General features: G+C 29.0%; 1 protein-coding gene across 8 annotated transcripts; it reads right to left on the bottom strand.

The window, feature by feature from the left end:
* Positions 1 to 1,106: 1,106 nt before the first annotated feature.
* Positions 1,107 to 16,125, bottom strand: LOC124431322 (calpain-A-like). 8 transcript variants are annotated; one of them, XM_046979072.1, is made up of 16 exons: positions 15,779 to 16,125; positions 15,547 to 15,679; positions 7,831 to 8,007; positions 7,555 to 7,742; positions 7,023 to 7,326; positions 6,766 to 6,947; positions 6,287 to 6,537; positions 6,061 to 6,218; positions 5,775 to 5,992; positions 5,666 to 5,708; positions 3,841 to 3,885; positions 3,536 to 3,665; positions 2,517 to 2,651; positions 2,033 to 2,160; positions 1,752 to 1,947; positions 1,107 to 1,675 (listed from the first exon to the last, which is right to left on the bottom strand). In XM_046979072.1, the coding sequence occupies exons 1-16, from the start codon at positions 15,856 to 15,858 to the stop codon at positions 1,590 to 1,592; spliced, it is 2,454 nt and encodes an 817-aa protein (XP_046835028.1). In that variant the 5' UTR covers positions 15,859 to 16,125; the 3' UTR covers positions 1,107 to 1,589. The 8 variants fall into 8 exon arrangements, with proteins under 8 accessions (XP_046835028.1, XP_046835029.1, XP_046835032.1 ...); XM_046979073.1 differs by lacking the exon at positions 3,841 to 3,885 and having other exon boundaries at positions 1,132 to 1,675; positions 15,779 to 16,124; XM_046979076.1 differs by lacking the exon at positions 2,517 to 2,651 and having other exon boundaries at positions 1,132 to 1,675; positions 15,779 to 16,123.
* Positions 16,126 to 21,676: the final 5,551 nt, after the last annotated feature.

The following is a 21,676-nucleotide window of genomic DNA, read 5'->3' as shown; positions in this document are numbered from 1 at the left end:
ATTAGTCTTGCCTTTTATAACATAATGTAATAGTTTTATAATAATAAAATAATAGATTTTCTAAAATCCAAATTATATAAAGATCTACGCATCTTTTCCTATAATTTTATTTTTGAAATCATCCAAAGGATTAATAGTCTTGATTTATATAATACAATATAACAAATTTTTATAATAATAAAATTATAAATTCTTTTAAATCCAAATTATATAAAAATCTATGTATCCTTTTTTTATAATGTCATTATTGAAATCACCAAAGAGGCTTATTAGTTTTGATAAGTTCAATTCAACAATTTATGTAGAAGACAAGGCAAAAATGCTATTATAGAAAACGAAGCAATATTTCTCTAGAGTATGAGAAACGTTGCTTTACATTCATAAAAATTCATTCTATAAGAAAATTGTCATGCGATTCTAGTCTTCCTTTCTTAAAGTGGTACCTCGTGCTGGTGAATGAAGTAGTGTAAAGCACCGGTGCATCGAACCGTGCAACTACCGCATCGTCGTCGTCATCGTCATCATCGTCGTACAGCGAAACGCGATAAGCGCTTCGTTGAAGCGATCTTTCGCTTAATGACACCACAACCCGAGACGAAAAAATTATTTATAAAAAGCTTTTACTTTCTTTCTTCAAGCGAATCGATTCGGAAAGCGAAACTAAATCGATAAGAAATTATCTAAAAAATCAAAACAATATTTATCAAAGTTGTACAAATTTTGTAAAACTTTCTAATTAGTACGTATTAGATTTTTCTTATATTAGAAATTTTTGTAACGAATGTTATAGAACGTATTGGACATTTCAAATGTAAATACGTAATTATCTTTTTATGAAGAAGTATATAGACGATACACGAAATGAATGTCTGTGTCATATTTAAATAAATTGCAGATGACGCTGTTCGGACAAAAGATTTGAATTTAAAATTGTTAACATAAAGAAAATTTTTAATAATTTATTTGCCTAGCTATAAAATTAAAGCTGAATTTTTGTGAAATTAAAAAATATAGAAGAGAAAACAATAACGGTTTTTTTTTATAAATCTATTTTATTTCACTTTAAATAGAATTTCTTAAAAATTTAATTATATAACAAACTAGAGTTTTTCAAATAATAAAAAAAATTTCTTCTATTAACGATATAGTTATTTAATATAATTCTGTTATGGTGTATGTTAGAATGTATTCCTGTATGTCTGAAGAATTATAAATTCAGGTATGCAGAAGAGTGGCATTATCAACGAGTAAAAATTTGAACTTCATTAATACTTTGGCTTTAAAAATATATGAGCTTTAAAAATTTATATTGGCATCTTAATCAGAAAAACTGCATTGCCTACATTAAAATGATTTTTTAATATGTATTAACATTAATATTTAAAACTTTTTATGGGCAATTAAAGCTCATATTGATACTTTCATAATATAATATTTAAGTATATATATGCCAATTAGTTTAATATTTTTATATAATAATAGAAAAAACAACAACGAGGAATAATTTTAAATTATTAACTTATCTGCAAATCTTAAATAGGCACGTAAATATCTGGAAAAATGAATTTGCAATAATAAGGCACAATATTTTAAGAATATAATGTTTTCTCTATCCATTCTTCCATCGTAAATGTAGCTGAATTAGTTTGATCAGGATCTCTCTCTCTGAACATGTCTATGGAAAAAAGATATTATTTATTTCTTTTATTTCTTTTCATTATAAAATATCACATTCAGAAAATAATAATTACCAATCATTGTTTTCAATCGTACAGCACACATTATGTAATCATCAAACATTATCTTTCCATCCTTAGTTCCATAACGATGTACCAAAATATTTAAAATGTGATTATTGAGCCTGTATCCTGCACTATTCAAAGCTTGTCGTAATTCAAACGCATTTAAATATCCAGACTCATCTTTATCATATAGTTTGAAAACAGCCTAAACGGATAAAATAGCAATGATGTTTCAGAAAGCATGACAAATGATGGATAAAATTTTTCTTAGAACTAAACAATAAGTTTACCCTCCATTTTCTAATGTCATTCCACAAGGTTCTGAATTCTTCAAATCCAAGCTTTCCAGAATGATCTACATCTAACATAGCTACCATACTCCGACATACATCCTTAGTAAATCCTCTATCTTGCGTATCTGTAAACATTATTCCTTGTTAAAATGTAGTTACTTTATAAAAACATAACATAAACACAATTAGCAATATTATGAAAAAACATTAACTACACAAATGATGATGCGACTATACAATAGCATTTATACAAATTGCTTTCTAATATAAATATTTTTAACCAATTTGTTAATTTCGCATGTCTTGCAGTATGCTATATAATTATCATGCATTCTTATCGTAGCGTCGTAACCGTATACATTTTATATATTCATATCTTATATAATTATTCTCTCTTCAATGGATTTCAATTCTTCATAGAATTGTCCATATACCACGTTGTTTACACCACAATTGTATTTTATCAATAGTAATCCCTTACCTACAGATTTATTGTATTGTTCATTATTACAAACAATGCCGCACAGCAGTGAGATGACAGTGTCGATAAAAGAACCATTTCCTTGCACTGATTCAGGTTCATGTGCCTCGCTACGACGCGTCGACTGTGGTAACTCTACCCGTAACATACAGCTATATGTTAACATTAATGTTTGCATATATACACTTGGGTCAAACAGATATCTATTAGATAAAACAAATAATTGGATTAGTGGTACCCATGTTGTTTTTGTTGCTTTAATCACTTTTTGCTGTTAAACTGATACAACCAAAATCAAATTTTAGTTGGACGATTTCTAAATTCAAATGTATTACCACATATTGGGCGATTAAGTGCACTTTTTTATATAATGACAAATCAATATTTTTTATAATCATATTATAAACTTAAAAATAATAAGAAACTTAATTCTTGCGTGGTGACCCAATTGTATTTATGTGTCGCAGGCATGAAAATCCAAGAAACACAGCCGTGCACATTAAAGAAAACATTAAAGAAAACAAACAAGATCATGTTATTTAATTCATATATCCTTAGTGCGATGACTTTTATAGAAAAATAATAGAACGAACCAAAAATTGTGAGTCAAAGAAAAAAACAAAAGCATCAAATTGAATTATCAATTTAATATAATGTTATTGTTTCTTATATGAGGAAACTGTGACAAAATCTGAATGGTAATAACTATAGCTAGATATGAATATTATTACGGTCAGTAATTACACAAGTCATACGAGAACATTAAATACCCAAGCATACAAAATATAAAGGAATAGAAATATAGGGAAACAAAGTTAAGGGAAGCAGAAAGATAAGCATGAACAAAAGAAACGCTGTGATGAAGTAAAACCTGATATAACTATTTAGAGAATTTATAAAATTATGATTAAATTTTTTCAGTGAATCAAGTTATTAAAATATTAATATTACTTTAGGCTTTTTTCTTCTCTTATTTAAAAGATGTAGTTGCCATAAAGGTAACTTATCTATTGATTTACCTTTCCTCATTGCAAAATCCAAGATTTCTTTGAGTTCCATCCAATCCACTTCCATATCATCACCAGCGAGCTTTTTAAAGAATTCTCGTACTTTTTCGATATTTCGATCAGGTTCAGGTTCTTCACGGACCTATTATGTATCAAGATAGATTTTATCAAATATGATCTATTACTTTAGGTAGTATATAATTATATTAATTCAAAAAATGATGTATTAATATATTTATTATCCAAGGTTAATAATATTAATTTGATTTTTATTTTGTATTATCAGGTAATACATGACACACATGCGTTTCACTTACTTTTTCATCATCTGTTTCCGTGTTAGTGCCTTTGGGATTAATCACCTAAAAGCCAAGCGTGAACATGCGTACTTAACAAATTAGTGCCCCTTGTGAGTCATACATAATAGTAGATTTTTTTTTCTTTTTAGTGAGATGTGAGTGAGTAATAATATTCAATAATTATAGATTAAATTTTTAGCTGATTATAATCATTGGAAAAAGCAGACAGTGTAAATATGTATACATATACACATATACACACGAGATGGAGTAAAAGTTTAAATACAATCGAATATCTCGTAAAAATGCAATTTTCATAAGAAAATTTACAAAAAAAGTTGTAAGGTTTACAAAGACACATTGATCAATAATATCTATTTGATTTTTGGCGGCTTTACCAAGATCATGTCAAGGAAAATTTAATTTTTTTTTAAATAACCCTCTACTTTTTATTGCATATTATTATAGTTGACGTTTTCATTATGATATAAGGCTCAACTTCGTTAAGTATTTTTCAAGTTATTGGTTGAGACATATTTCGAATTTATACTTTGCATACGCGTACGCGCACTTACGTGTTGTAAATAACCAAATAAGTTGAATGAGTATCCATATTTATATATATGTTAATAAATGTTCGCTCATGCCGGTAATATTTAAAATCTAACAGTCAATAACTCGAAAAATATTTAATAAAATTGAGACTTATTATATTATAATGAAAACATTTCAATGTCAGTTACAATAATGTGAAATAAAAAGTGAGGAGTTGCTTTTAAAAAAATTAAATTATTATTATATTAGTTTTCGTAAATTTAAAAAGTATTGTCTAAAATTTTTTTTTTAAAAGTGCATTCTTTATAAGATATTCGACTGTACCCAGACTTCTAGTCTACGAATGTATGAGTATACCCATAGATGTCCAAACAAATATCTCGCGACTGGTTGAGTTACAAGAAAGTTGTTTATTAAGAAAAATTTACACTGTTCTGAATTTATTTTAAAGTGCATGAAAATATTTCTTTTTTATTCATGACTTTCTTGAATTATGAAGGTCAATATAATTTTTTTTTAAGCGGATATCTATAATTTTTTTTTGCATTTTCATATAATAGTGGTCATCAACAATCAATTTCATAGAGTAATATAATTTTACTACATAAATATGTAGTAAAAAATTGCTATTATGGATCGTTTTTACGAGATAATTGGAATTTTAACAATTGATTAACATACTCATACTGATTCATACTCTATATTATACAAATACATTATTCACAAATCAAATAGTCGTGTATTTTGACGAATCGAATTTTGTTCGAGGCAATGGACTTCAAAAGATTATCTGATAATTGTCCTATGAAAAACTAAATACTATAATACTTAAAATATTGATTACCTTGTAAATGATGCAAAGTAGCAATTTTTTCCTAGATATGATTTTCATAATAGGTATAAAAAAAAAAAAAAAAAAAAAAAAAAAAAAAAAAAAAAAAAAAGTTGATCTTCATAATTGGAAAAAATGTTTAAAGCAAAAAAAATATTTACATGCACTTTGCACTTGATTTAGAGTCGTGCAAACTTTTTATTAAACTTTTTTGTAACTTCAATCAATTGCAAGATATTTGTTCGAACGTCTATAGACGGATATCCTGTATACATAGTGATATTTAGAGAATTTAATTAAATTGGTCAAATGTGTTAAAAGTCGCAGTTAGATATGTGCTTTGTGATCACACTTATACCATCACAACCGTGATCAAAAGAATTATTCATTAATTGTACGCATTCAATATATTCATAGCCACATACATAAAGTAATATTAAACTTTCATACTCTTACCCTATCGTCAACTTCGCCAACTCCGACTTCATCATCATTTTCTCTGCAGAGAAAAACGTTCGTAAATATATGTATATAAATATTCGAGCAATCTAATATCAATACTCACTCCATATTATTTTTATTCTCTGAGAATATCCTCAGTAAAAATTCACCTTCTTCGTTAGGATCGAAAGTGCTCGGAACTATACAATAAACTCCTGGTGGTAATTTGAATCGGCATGTAACTTCACGCAAATTAATGAAAGCTGGTGATCGTGCTACGGATGCATTATACTTGAAGAAATTCATATCCAATGGTTTTGGTAATCTTTCAGGATGTTCCAACTGTTAAATACATTATTAATTAAGAATTATAATGAATTGATGGTATAAATTAAAAAAAATGTACACACATAGTATACAGCAAATCCAATAGTAAGACAATCTGCACCCATTCGTCGTTGAGCTCGTCTATTTTTTTGCATCAGAGCAACTATAACCGTACATTTATCATCATCCTCATCAGGATACTCCAGTGTTATTCGATATTGAGGATTGTGCCAAAACGTTTCTACAAATATGATATCATTAATAGACTTATTTATCATTCCTAGATTATTTTTGAATTCAACCGATTACCTAAATAATTTCTGCAACCGCCGGCTGTAACTCCACGTACCCACTCTCCTTCAAAAACGCTCATTTCCCATCGTTTCTTTCCGGCATTGATATCACCTTCTGTCAAGGAATCTGGATTTAAGTTACAAATCTCAAGTTGTGTAAAGTATCGTGTAAAATCCTGGAAGGACATCCAAAATTCGCCATCTATGTCGAAAGTTAATCCTAGTTCATCTTTTTCGTGATCAGGAATAAATCTCCATTCCGGTGACCTAACATCGAATAGTCTTTCGTTAATAAAAAAAAAAGGAGACTATAACGAAAAATGCGAAAATAATCGGTTCTTAAAAAAAACAAAAAGCAATATATTAGTTCTAGAGAGCTAATTACTTAAGCAATACATTACTTCTAAAGAGCTAATTTTTCAAATTAGCAATTTGAAATTCTGTGTAATAATTCTGTATAAAAATTCTGTATATAAATAATTAATAATGACTTACTTATCGCTCCAGGGACCGTTCCATTCTGCTTCATTACCCCATGGATTTCGTAATCTAAGCAACGGTATTCTACCATATTGATTTGGCGTCTGAATTTCTACATGCTTAACACGAGTAATACTGTAGGCATGACCTCTGATTAATCCTTGAGGCGTCTCTGCTTCTAATACGTTTGGATCAGGCTAAAATTACTAGCATATAAATACTCTGCCTTTGATCGTTTGAAATATCAAAAGTAACGAAAAAATTGTTTTTACCTCGATGGAACAACCCATAAGCGAATTTCTTTCGAATGCCTTTAAAAGAACACTGAATAAGTTCGGCGGAGCTTCCTCCATCTGATACATCTCGGTAACACCACCTGTAAAATCTTCCATTGCTTCGCACGTTGTACCCCCTTTCAAAGCTTCGTAGGATCCATGAAGTTTAGCATAAGCTTTCTCTAAAAGAGCGCTCCAAAATTCATTGCTTTCGGCGGAATGCATGTATATCAATTCACCGTTATAAGTAGGTAGACGATCATCGATGACAACATCCACCCATCTACCATATTGCCAAAATCTGCAACAGATATATAAAGCAACATTTTTTATACCGTTTAATAAGATAACAAAATAAGGGTCAGAAAATTAATTTGTTTCATTTTTAAAGAAGATATAAAACACAAATACATATAGTATATTATTTAAAAATCTTAGAATATTTTTATGTAAGATGATCGACGATATTACGGAATAAATTTGTCGGAATTTCAAGAGAAATATGAAATAGAAAGAAAGAAACATTAACCTGAAGTGAAAAATTCCAGCGTAATTTTCCTGAAAGCTTTGGTCTTCTGGTACAACTTGGAAGAACAAATTTGAATCCATCGTAAGATTTGCAACTGCTGCGAGTAACCAACAATCGCCTAGTTCTCCTTGTTGAACGTCGAATCTTGAGAAACCTTCGACAAAAAGTTGCGGGTCGTCCGCGATTTCCTGCAAATTATAACGACAACTCGTCAATCTAAGGATTAATTTCAAGAGAAAATTTGAATTTTTTTTGTTTCTTTTTGGTTATACTTGCCATCGGTCTCCTCCATTCTATGTATCTATCCGGCCTTTTAGAAAAGTATAGAGATGAATCAGCCGCTAGAAATTCTGGATCCTCAAAGAGCCGTCCGGTTTGAAGACATTCCAATCTTAACGCGTTAAAATCTTGAATTTCACCGCGTGCTCTGATACCTGAACCTTTTTCTCCGAGCTAATGGACGAAAAGAAAAAGATCAGTGTTAATATTTAATTTCACAGTTTTATTAGTAATTACGAAAGTAGACTGAATACAAAAATTAAAAAAAATTTAACTTATTATCATATACATTCAATTTAATGTAATTATTAACACTTATGCTAATATGAAATAATAAAAAAATGTATATGCGGGCAATTTTCATAATTTCATCAATAATCGATACATTGATCATGCATCGAAATAAGTAGTTCTCCTTACATTGTAACAACACTTCCCAATAAAATTCGTTGTACTTTTAACGCAATTAGTATTATAGATTAAATCGCGTTTCAATGAATTTATATTCGAGGAATTTAATGGGGGTACCGCGGCGATTTTGTTAAAATAATCCTTTTTTTGTTGATAGGGCGATTGCAATTTCGAATATATGTTGGATTTCATTGGCGAAATGTGAAGCAACATATTAGTCGATTGCAATGAATTTTTATTTTTCTTAGCATTTTCAAGTGTCGGAGAAAGTTTTAGCACAGCTACACCTTCCTCCAAATATGTCGAATAGCGATAATTCGCACATGATGCTGATAATATCGATCTTTTGTTCACTTCGGACATTTTCTTTTCTTTTCTTTCGTCTAATTATTTAACTTCTTTATAATAATTCGCATAAACCGTTCCCGAACACATGCGAATTCATACTATTATAAAAGGAATGCTATGGAGAATTATTATCATACATACAAATCGCAATGTTATATCAATTAACCGGATAGCAATTAACCACTACTAAGAGTATCGTTAAGTTAAAAGAGACCGCAAGATAGACTTACATAAATTTCCGCTATTAATTAACACAACTAAAAATTTATTTCCGTGCTTTTCAATTTTAAAAGAACACTTTTTTTGTTATTGTTTTTATTTTATATTTAATTTTACAATAATTAATAATCAAAAATCTCATTTAATATTAATCTTATGTTATCGATATTGTTAAACATCGTATAATGTTTTCGATAATTATAGAAGTAGAAATCTAAAATTTATCATTTGGGCCAGTTTGATAGTGTTAACGAGCATTGTGCATCGTGTATTGTGCATCGTGCATCGTGCATCGCGACGATATCATTTTAAATTTTGACCAATCACTTTTTTCAATAAAGAAGACGAATCATGTTCCGTAATTCTTTTTTATTTATTAACTTGTACCTGAGAGACAATTTTACAATTATCAACATTTAATGGTTCAACCGATCATCTAAAATATGTAAACATAAATACATATGTACCGGTAATTGTGAAAGTGAGTTAAATTATATATTTTTCGATTTGAGATATTTTGAGTTATATATATGGATTTATTAAAAAATATTCGTTTAGTATGTATCAAAATATTTCATAAAATACTTGCTCTTTTTCCTGATTGTAAAGTTTCATGTGTTGTTTATAAAAAAAATATACTTTTTAAAACTTTGAATAATTTTGAAACCATTTTCAAATTTAATTGTATATATTAAAAGTAACTTGTAACGATTAGAGATTATGAACTTTATTAAAAAAAAAATTGAAAGAAACGAATATTCATTAGCATTTTATACTTATAAATATAATTAATTAAATAATTTCCATCATTTGTTTTTTTTTTGTATTCTACGATAACAAAATTTTTAATTTTTAATGCTTTGAACGCTTAAAAATATTTTTGATAAATTTACTGATATTTATAGCTGCATTTTCTATTCTCTCTCAAAAGTTCTGAATCTTTTTTGTTTTACCAACTATTTATGAACTGATCCGTTATGAACGTTCTATAATTATCTTGTTTTCTTACCTTATATTTTGAATTTCCAGATTTACATTTAATCCTTTATAACCCAATTTTTTGTCATGTCTACAAAAACATTATATAATGTCAAAGTTATAATATCATATTAAAAATTTTTTAAAGTTTACAAAAAACACAGAAATATAAGTTTGTGATTTTACAATTACATAGTATTATAAATAATTAATATGCTTGTAAATTAATCTTAACCCGATTTATCTGTCGACGTTAATTGTCTTATTTGTTTTTATTTTTTAGAAGCATTATTTATGTTTCATATTAATATATCTGTCAAATAGGTCGTTTAACTCCATATACTCGAATATACATTTTGTAAAGAATATTATTTTTATATCATTACACAAGATTAACTTGTTTGAATTGTTATCTGATAACATGATAAAAGAATAATTATTTTCTTTTTCACAAATTACAAATTTACTGGAAAGCAGATTCATAATTACACAACCTAATTTAACAATTTAATTTTGCATTATTTTACTAAAATAATTCCGTATTATAGTAATAAAAATGGAACATTCAATAAATGAAAAATTCATTTCAAACCATTTTCATAATTATATCAGCATATATAATATCCTTGACATTCATTTAATAAAGATTTTATTGTTTGAAATAGTCGTTTATTAAAATCACAAATGTCCTTTGTTCAATCTATTATGAGTAACGAAAATTCATCATTAATTCGTTGCTAAATATTTTTTAATTGTAATCATATTTTTTAATTAAGATATTTTATTTATTAACTATAGTATTTGTACGCACTTATAGTCATCAGAAATATGTAATTACGATCGTATTGAGAATACATTCAAAAGTAGCTCAAACAATTGTATTATTTTTCAAGAAACCAGACAAGTGTTTATTATTGAATTAAAAATAATGCATGTCACGTACAATATATATATACATATATACACATATTGTCATAATATGTCAAATGAATGCTGCATTCAAATGTTTCTTTCGAATTATTAACTCTTGTTATGCGCTTCAATTATGCATAATTAACTCTTCACACTTTTATCATTTTCTGCTCTTGCAATGCAATTTATTTATTCATTATCATTTATATTATATATTATATAAATATAAATTATTTCTATTTAATTAATTAATTAATTAATTTATTTATTTATTTATTTTATTTATTCATTCATTCATTCATTCATTCATTCATTCATTCATATTTATACTCATATTCATACTCATATTTATATTTATATTTATATTTATATTTATATTTATATTTAAAAACAATCATGTTACCTTAATATCTTCAATATTAAACTCTTAATTTAAGCTATTTAAATTATTAAATAGTATCTATTTTATCAATTATATAAATTAATTAATATAAATAACCATTATAAAAATTAAAAAATATATAAATATAAATAAATTTAAATATAAAAATTTATTCAATATTAATAAATTAAATAAATTAAATAAATTAATAATAAAACTTTTCTTTATTCTATAAACAAATATATACTCTTAAATAATTAATAAATTGATTAATAAAATCATCTTATGCATTTAGAAAAAGAAAAAGAAGAAAAAAATAATAACGATTCATTAATAAATAAATCATAAGTCCATCGACATATATCCGTTATTTTTAAATATGCGTCACAAAGTGAATGGGACTTATAAAAAAAAAAGAATCTCATTAAAACGACGTAATCGTTCAGATCGTGAAAAAAACGTCATTACAATTATTCTTCAATTCATGTTCTCTGACACACATCATTCCAAGGAGGAACATGCTTGTATTATAATCGTTCTAACTCATGTCGTACTGCGATATTTATATTTGTAAAACAACGTCACTTTCATAAACCGCTATTGGCGGCAAATTTGATAAGGACTAATGTAGAAAATCTAACCTTTTTATTACAAACGATAATTGTATTTGATTCTCCCTATCCTTTCCCTTTCTCACACACAGACACTCTCTCCCCCCTCTGCTTATGATATCCTATATATAGAAAAATGCCTACCACTTTGATATTGAACAAAGATGGTAATATCCTCTTCACTTCAACAGCCGTTTTAACAAAAACGTCATCGAGCACGTTTCTGTTACATCCATAGTAATCCATTGTTGTATTGTGTTGGTTTTTGTTATCACTTTTTGATTTTATTAGAACTCGCGAAGACACACTTACGTTTTTCCTTTTTTTTTTTTTTTTTTTATATATATATATATATGTAAAAACGTTTATATCTGTTTATATACGAAGACGAAAAAAATGCGAATGAAAAGAAACGTGAAAAGTTTCGTTATATTAAGCACGAATGATAAATTTAACCTTGTTTCCAGAACGCACAAGTTGCATCGAAATAACGTAAGAAGGCCTTGCGGAATACATAAAGGTTATTAAAAAATTGCAGGTCGAAAGAAACGTGATATGGAACGAGCAGATGTTTTCAAATTGCTTGAACGCACTCTCCGTTCTCTCCCGGCACTACACTAGACATTTTTCTATAGTCCTCGCCCATATTTCGTCACACACGACGATGACGCGACTCGATGCGTTGCAAAATACGAACGATCTTTATAGATTTCTTCTCTTAATAAATTATATGCTGCTGTATTGTTCGGTTCTTATGTCGATCCTATGACGTTCCAGTTGCACGCGACTCGAATTTTCAACGAGAGAAACACCGAAGTCACGAATTTCTCTATATACTTTGATATGCGTGCTTCTTCTATTCAGTCGCGTGGCAGGGTACCGGCTTAACCAGGTCCGTAACAAGGATGACAAGTATTATATTCCGTTATTCGTTTTCATTATTCTATTTTTTTTTTATTTATTTATTTTTCTATTTCCAAATTTTTCTAATTTAGTTAATTAATTTTATTTAGGACAAATTTTTTTTTAATCCGATCTGTGATTAATTACGAAATCGTTTTTGATACATAACGAAAAAAAAAATATATATATATATTTATTTTTAAATCTTCAAAATTAAAATGACGATATTTCAGACATGTAATTCGAAATCAAACTTTATTTCCAATTTTATTTTACTATTCTCAGGAGTGTCGTTAAAGACATTATTACGAATGTAATGAAAATGCAATTACACGACAATAACTTTGTGACTCTATTCCTTCGTTAATACAAGAAAAAATGAATGAAAAAAGCGTAGGGCCTGAAAACGAGTCGATCGATACCTGGCGCTTGATTCGGCTAAGTTCGACAAACTTCGTTGCCAAGAAAGTAGGAGAGAGAGAAAAAGAGGGGGTATTAGAGTTACTCCAACTGTATATGCTTCCTGTGTATCGGGAAAAATATTTTCGCGCGGAAAGTTTGAAATCCATTAAACGACCTTGTAATTAAATTGTTCTGCTCGCTAGTCGTATAATACGTATATACATACCGGTAAAAGATGATTCACACTACAAAATTTAATCACGTGCATTCTATACTCACTTCATATTCTTTCTTTTGCTGCCGTACTAACTTTGGTTCCACTACTTCTGGTTTCCATCCAATATTAAAAGAACTTTTTCCGTAATTATTATACATGACTTTCGATTTTATCTTATTACAACCTTGAATTATAATAATCAATAAACGGTCTTTTACACTTAGACACCGAGGCGTGTGTCACGCTTGTTTGATTTCTTCTCAAGGCACGAAGTAAAATTCTTCAAAGTGATTGAACTGGAATCTTCTAGAATCTCTTAGATCTTCTAGATGTTTGTGGTTTCGTTGCACAATATCAAATGTTATGTTACCGAAGATCTGTCTTTTTTTCTATCGTGACAATGTTAATACCGATGCGTCAGAAAGCGTCGCTTCACGACGCTTATCTCGAATGATACTAAAGTAAGGTCGATAGAGTTTTTTTATGAGCACTACCACACAAGTCACATACAGGAATACTCCTATAACAGAAATTGAAATGCGATCTTTGTTCTATGTAAAACAGATAGATCGATAACAATTGTTTCGCCGTTGTTTCTTTGACAGCTAAGACTATTCTTCGAAAACAGCACGAAAGAAAAACTCAATGATGTCGTTTTTCCTTTTTCCAGAAGGACAATCTCTTTATCCCCACTTATTGTAAAATATATACGACTATCTTGTTTTTAACTTCATACACCTTTGAATCATTCTGAGGATGACTCGGCTTATATGTTCAGATATGTTCAACTTTTTCTTCTTAACGCTTATAAAATCCTTTTACAGTTTTCCCAAAACACTATATTGTTTCTTTATATGGTATGTCCTTCGTAAAGTGAACGTCCAATCATTTTCAATGTAATCGATTTTTCCTTCAAGAGTTTCATTCAAGGACGATCTGTATATTTTTTATACAAATTATATATATACATGCATTTGAAAGTATTTCACGAATGAAGTTCGTCTTCATTCAAAACCGTTCAGTGGTTCCACATGATGTATATATTCATAAGTGTTGTCAAGGAAAACTATATGTTCCTGCTGCTACTTGGTTTCGTTGAATTGAAACGACAAAGAGCAAGAGATGCTCCTATGAGATTATACTGAGCAAGGATACTATTTCGGGATCGTGAAAGAAAACTTAAATATATATACCTATATAGGGTGTCAAGTTATTACCGATCGATCCATATAATGAAAAAAAAAGAAAAAAAGATTTGGGATCGAAGTTTTTGTCGAAAAGAATTTGGATCAACGATTACCAGAGCACGTATTCGAAACGTATGAACAACTTCGATGGTTTCTTATCTACATATACTTTTTATAGCTTCTATAGCACAAGATTTATACATATGCGTAATGAGTTTAAATTATTCGAAGAAAATCTTTGACGTTTTGTTCCGAAACGAATTCGGAAAACTCACAATTATTTTCATTAAGTTCTACGAAGAAAAATATTATTAAAGCACCAAATTGATGCTTTAATTCGTTTAACATTGGGATAACCCAGATGATTGAATTATTTATTCGGAATTCAATATATCAAAGAAGGATTCTCCCAGTGATGTTGTACTTATTTATATACGTTCGTTAGTTTTCGTTAGTATTAACGAGATAACATCTTGTCTGCCGTTCGTTTCGGCAAAAGAAACGAATGCTAAAATTATTTCACCTTCGTAATGTTTTGTAACGACGATTTTCCCTCGTTTCATTGCCTCCACAGAACGGCCATTAACCATAGTTTATACCAAAAATTTAATGGTCCGTTCTATGTGACTTATTTCTATCGCCATGTAGAAACGCTTCAACGAAAATTGACGATGAAAAATCATTGATATTTTGTATCATGTATAATTGATAACGAGTAAGTTGTCCAAAAAGAAAAAAGAGAAAGAAAAGGAAAAACCCGAGAAAAGAAGAGAAAAAGAAATACAAGAAGGTAGAGCTGGATAAAAAGAAAAAAAGAAAGATTAATCATCATAAAAAAACTTCCTATATATATATGTGTGTGTGTATATAAATGTTATGTAGTTATAATATTTCCTATCAGACTTTGTTTATCTCTATTATATAATCTATATAATACGTGTACATATACCTATATATATGTATTCATATACATATATCTATATACAAACAAATTTATAATACGTATAATAAGGATAGCAGATTATATTATGCGTAAAGAATGAGCAAATCGTATTATTCGCAAAGAATGAAGAAAATCTTTAGTCAAAATAGCTTAATTCTACACAGTGGATTTGATACTAGGAAAAATCGCTGATGGCGGACCTTGAAAGTAACATTAGCAGGATGATGAATGTCTCCGGAACCGGAAAGTCCTCCTCTAAGTAATCTCGAACGAAGCTCATATCTTCCGATAGTCGACCAGACATCTTTAGGTGTCTCTTGTAGTTTGGTGTTTCTACAAAGAGATCAGGTATCGTCGATACACACACCAGAACGAATTCCTTGATATTATCAGTTTAATGATTTTTCTTCAGTCTCTGTCCTCGGAGCTTACCCCTTTAAGAATTTATATGTCTTTGGATTCTCGCTACCATCATCGATGGTCTTGACGTAATAATAAGAATAATTCATCATGGCCTTGAAAGGAGAAAGTCAATTGGACACGTTCACGAGAAACGAAAATACTCTACATACGCGTTTCACAGTTGACACAGAACTGTATCACGAATTTGTTACCGTCGTCGTCGTCGTCGTCGTCGTCGCCGTCGTCGTCGTCGTCGTCGTCGTCGTCGTCGTGCCCCTTCTTTCTTCCTCAGCTTCTTCTAAGTACCTTGTCTTGTCTGCCTATATCGGCACTGACTAACTGCTAACTCCTTTCGTCGTCCGCTATCCGAATAGCTATAATGTTCGAATGTGTATGCGTATATTCATAGGCTTATATATATAGTCATTGCCATCGCTAAGCGTCAGAGCTACCAGGGGAAGCAGAAGACGACGAAAAAGAGAAAGAAATAAAAAGTTTCCCTGATAGCATAATGAGTCGATTAGATGAAAAATTTCAATTTGTCTGATCGATTGTTTTTCAAAACTTTTCATAAACATATTTCTTTATTATTATCGTACATAAGAAAATACGATGATTTTTGGTAAGGTCGGTGTGGTGCGATGTTTACATATACGTTAAACACACGTGTACGAGATACATTTTTGTTTCGTTCTTCTTATTCTTGTAAGAAAAGTAAAGAAGAACTCGTGTGCTCTTTTTCTCTTCGTTAAATATACGAGACTTCGTTTATTTGCAGCGGCTGGTATTTGAATTTCCACTTCAAGGTAGAATTCAAAGGATACGAAAATGGCGCGATTTGCACATTCAAATAAAATAATGATCGACCTGTTACGATACAATCTTGTTATTAGATCAGCAAAAGATACGTTTCGTGAAATTGTCTATATTTGTTTTTCTCTTTTTTTCTTACTTTTGTGAGGTTCCTTTTACATTTGATGCTTTATTACGTTGCTTTTATGGAAAAGAAATTATCTTGGTTTATAAATTTACGATGGTACTATGAATGATACGATAATACTATTGAATTGTGTGTATCAATAAGAACGATCTAATTATTTCGGTACGACATTCAAAAATTAGTTCCGTGTATTGGTATATTTTTTTATCGCATGTGTTTTGAATGGGTATTGAGGACAGCTGTATCGATTGGACATGTGACTTTCTATACATAAATCTTACTATACACAAATGTAATAACCGGCCTATTGCAATGTACTGTCTTATCAATTACTATTATGCGGTTGTAATATAATTTGTAATTTGCAGAATTCAATACTGTATATTTATAGTAAGGTACTTGTTCTTTAAGAAGATTGCTGTGTTCGGTCAATTCTCGGTGGATTATGATGGCTACATTTGTGACAGTAAAGATAATCGATCTGAGAGAGTCTACTATATGCTCTCATAATATACTGATAATGTAATGTAATAATCCAATGTAACCCATGACGCATTTGTATCCATTTTATTACGAAATATGTTCTTAGAACTTTAATCTGAGTATTGTACAAAGTTTTTTGTACAAGTGTATTCGAGACTATCTTCATTTTTTTACATTTTTTGGATTATCCTTATAGCAATTATTCTGTCCTGATTCAGTATATAGAGTACTTCTTATTCGAGATGTATTATCGTTCGTAGATCCATTTTCCTTATTTCTTCTGATACATATAAGCTATATTATTGGTAACATTCAGCGCGATAAGTCACTAGACAAAATTCTATTTGCATTTTTGCTAATTCTATTTGCTAATTTTAGATTGCATGTAACCATCTATCATCATAAAGAAATCATCATCATCAAGTTATCTTTAAAGAAATCGATGGAATTTTATATTTTTTATTTATTTAGTAATATCAATTAATGCGTATATATTTTTTGTTTAAACAGATTCTATATTATTTAGCTAACTCATATTTGTATGCACACTGAGTTACACGATCTGATCCCATAATTGTTATTTCACAATCTCAAGCTGGTAAAATGTGTGGTTTATTATGTCGAGGTCCTAATAAACAAAAGACTCTTTAAATCATACAAAAAATTCGCCCTTATAATACATTTTTAATAAGTCATTTGAATAATTCAATTTCTTAAAAATATACTCTACCTATAAACAATAATCAATTCTTGATTGATTCGGTGATAGTAGTAAAACTAGACCGATCTTCCGGGTATTAGTGCCAACAATGCGTCATTATCCTGTAAATTGAATTTGGCCAACGGGTGGCTTTTCATAACCAGAATTTTCCCCCACCAGCCGTTAGCATTGACATTACCTCACGATTGGCACGATTAATATATGGCATGTATCCAAAAGACATAATTTCCCAGAGAAGGAAACAGAAAGTCTTACAAATCAAAATCATTACATCATTTATTATTTGTATCTGTAAAATGTAGACAATATAAACATTACTTAAATTAGAGAGATCATCTATTAAAATGACGCCATAAAATTAATCTTGATATAAAATCAGTCTGATATAAAATTTTATTTATAAGTTATTTAATTTTTTATGGATCAAAATGTTAATAATAATAGTAATACATAATGAACGTTTGAAATCATTTTCTTGAAAAACATTGTCATTGAAACTCACCAGATATCATATTTCGTAATAAATATATCATCTAGAAAAATTTCTCATGACGTCAATTTGATAGGTAACATATTTATACCGTTTTTCATGTAATAATTTTTTTTATAGATATCTCTAACTATATCAAAGTGCGCGATGTTTACTATACGATCAGATCTTTTATAAGTGAATATAAAAATTTCATGCGGCTATATCACGATGTATGAAACGTATCTCTTCCACGTATTTACGATCATTCGCAACATTGTAGCCACAGATTATCAAATCATACATAGTTAACGTAGTAAGTAACGTAGTAGAACGATCCTGATGATAATAATTCATGAAGTTAATAAATAAATTGATTTTTCCCTTTTTTATTTTTATTAAATGGACACATAAATTATAGATTAACTCACTGGTCTTCGTCTTTCTTCACGAAGGAAATTTTTCAAATCATCACCAGCTAATAATTCTAATACGATATATTTTGGGTGCCTGTCGAAAAAGACTCCAATAAAATGTAATATGTTGGGATGTCTGATTTTACTCATGATAAAGCCTTCCATCATGAAATCATCTTTAGCTTGAGATGTTATCTACGAGAGTAGAATTTTAATAGCTACTGAGTTGCTCATTGCTATGGTTTGAAAGACTTCACCAAAAGCATTTTGTTCAGGTGGTCTATTTGCATTATAAATTTATTTAATTATTGAATGATTCTTTTATCCAAAAAAATGAAATATTAACTTCACCAAAGAGATATATATATATATTCACGTAGAATCTGAGGTAAACCTATAAAATTATATACGTTTCTAATGAATCCGTTATTCGGATTAAACTTGGTTATCATCATGTTTGAGATAGCTTCCAAGACTATGAACTCCACACCATTTCCAAACATCACTTACCGATATTATAAAAGATTTTTTCGATTCTGACAGCGATTATCTACGGGATAAAATTTATGAAGATTAGATATTATAACATATCGATTTTCATCTTTGAAAGAGAATTTTAATTACTTACAAAGCAGCAGACAAAATCCGGTGAAAGTCAGTAATAAAATCGTACTAGCGATTATTAACAAAATTATAAATGCTTGGTAAGAAACCTTTGAGTTATCAGAGACTATAATATTAAGTTCTCGTTAGAAAATATTTATTTCTAATAATAATGATTATATAATAATGATAATTAAATATTAGTAACGTATCACTTACTGATACACGATCTGGAATCACTGCTGAGGATCCAAGCTAGTAGACACAAAAACCTTGTTGTTAGATATAAATCAGGAGAAACGCAACGAAAATTGCAACCACAACCTCTTGTGGTAACTATTATGTAAACTTTACCAGATTTAGGATTCATCAACTGAAAGTGAACGTGTAGTAGAATAAAGACAGCATAAGAATATCCACCGTAACCTTTACAGAAATGTTTAATCAGTATTATTTTTTGTATAATATTAAGAATACAATAGGTTATCTATTTTGAAATGATCTACATTTGCAAGAAATTCCTTCCAATTCGTTAATCCAAATGAGAATTAAAATTTGTCGAATACATAAATTATTAGACGAAAATATCAAATTTTATTAGAATTCAAAATCACTTGAATTAAATTCTATTAAAATCTATATTTATTTTTTTAGCTTGAAAATCTTAAAAAGAATTTGTTAGTAAAAGGAAAAAGTTATCTTTACCCATATAACCTTCACCTTCACCTCCTGCTAAACAATCACTACAATTGCCACCAGATCAGCCATTATCGTAACTTTCTTTTTTCGATCTACAGCCACCATTACCAGTTCTTTCAAAAATCAAATGTTTTCCGTGTATTTTTTGGGACATAAAATATGCGTCATCCCGAACATTAGGATTTGTCGAAATTAAGATTTCATCAATTTATTTTTCTTTTTATCAATTGCAATACTTGTGTGTCTAATAATCGATAAGTCAGAATTAATTGATTTTTTAGGAGGGTAGCACCTTTCCCATATTGTTTATTATCATCCTTGGATTGTCTTACACATAATCCTAATCCACCACGACCGACAGCGATGAGTAACAGTTGCTGTTCATCATTGTTTTTTAGCTGTGAATTAATGTTAATTTTAACGTAAGATTTCTTTCGCGTTTCATTTCGTCACATTTGATCTGCAATGCAATTTCACGCTCCCTTATATAATATTTTCGTTTACCCGAAATTTATTTTCATTCTAAATGCACGATACATAAATTTCTTGAAACATAAACTCAAGGTCCTGTATTTTTTCTTACCACTCAGGATAGATAGATAACCGGAAATTTAGACTAAAAAACATTTTCTAAACGATACGGTATGTTTTTCTTGAATAAAGCTAAATCCTTATATCCTAAAATTTTTGATGAAAAGGTGAACCACCTTTTTCATCAAGATTCAAATATCAGATTTTCCCCAAATTCCTTTCATTCATCTACATTATTAGATTTTCCCTTTAATTCTTAAGAATAATCGTGCGCATTCTTATACTTACTCTTTGACATCCTTCACATATTCATATACTTACACTTTGACATCCTCTTCATTCTTTTGGTTATTTCTGCCTTAAGCGCGAAACAAGAATTTAATAATTCAAATTCTTAGTTATATGGGAATTTCGTGTAAATACAAACGTGTTCGTGTTTCACGCATAATAAAACGTTTACTTACAGTGATGATATAAGTATTATTACTACCGATTTCTGCCTTCATTTTTTTACTATCGTACAATTTCAATGTCCTATATAATTCATACCATAAAATTTTTTCTCAAATTTGAATAGAATAATCTTTTGTCTGCCATTTCTAAATTTTAAAAATTGGTTAATAGTTTTTTACAACTTCGCGTATTTGAAAACATCTTATCTCTATTTTCCTAATTATTTTATACGAAAGAGTGCATATTAAATGATTACGATTACGATTATAATTATACTATGCCATATTATTCTTCTTATTTGGAAAAACAATTCAATTACATCGTTTAATCGTAATAAATAATAAATAATTTATTGCTAGAAAAAATTACTTTATCGACTGAACGTTATGAAGAAATGATGTAATAAGAATCGAATGAATCGTTAATAAATGTTTATTTTAGGACACCCGTCAATTTCAGGCTGTCCAAATATGTAATGATCACTCTTTTCTAATTCAATGACACTCTGTACAAATGCATCCAATGTATTTACTTCCCGTATCGGCAGCACTTTGCACACCACATGCATCCATTTCAATTAAATTATTAAAAAAGAAAATATGATTACGTGTGT

This window comes from Vespa crabro, chromosome 21 (genome assembly GCF_910589235.1).
Source record: "Vespa crabro chromosome 21, iyVesCrab1.2, whole genome shotgun sequence".
Classification (NCBI taxonomy): Eukaryota; Metazoa; Arthropoda; class Insecta; order Hymenoptera; family Vespidae; genus Vespa; species Vespa crabro.
The sequence above is the reverse complement of the archived record's forward strand: the minus strand, read 5'-3'. Positions and strand labels throughout refer to the sequence as shown.

Coding starts and splice junctions, on each gene's coding strand:
- LOC124431322 (XM_046979072.1), bottom strand. CDS start 15,858: ATGATGAATTATTCTTATTATTACGTCAAGACCATCGATGATGGTAGC. Junction 8,008..15,546: donor CTGCTAATGTTACTTTCAAG/GTCCGCCATCAG, acceptor TTCGTCCATTAG/CTCGGAGAAAAAGGTTCAGG. Junction 1,948..2,032: donor ATGACATTAGAAAATGGAGG/GTAAACTTATTG, acceptor TTATCCGTTTAG/GCTGTTTTCAAACTATATGA.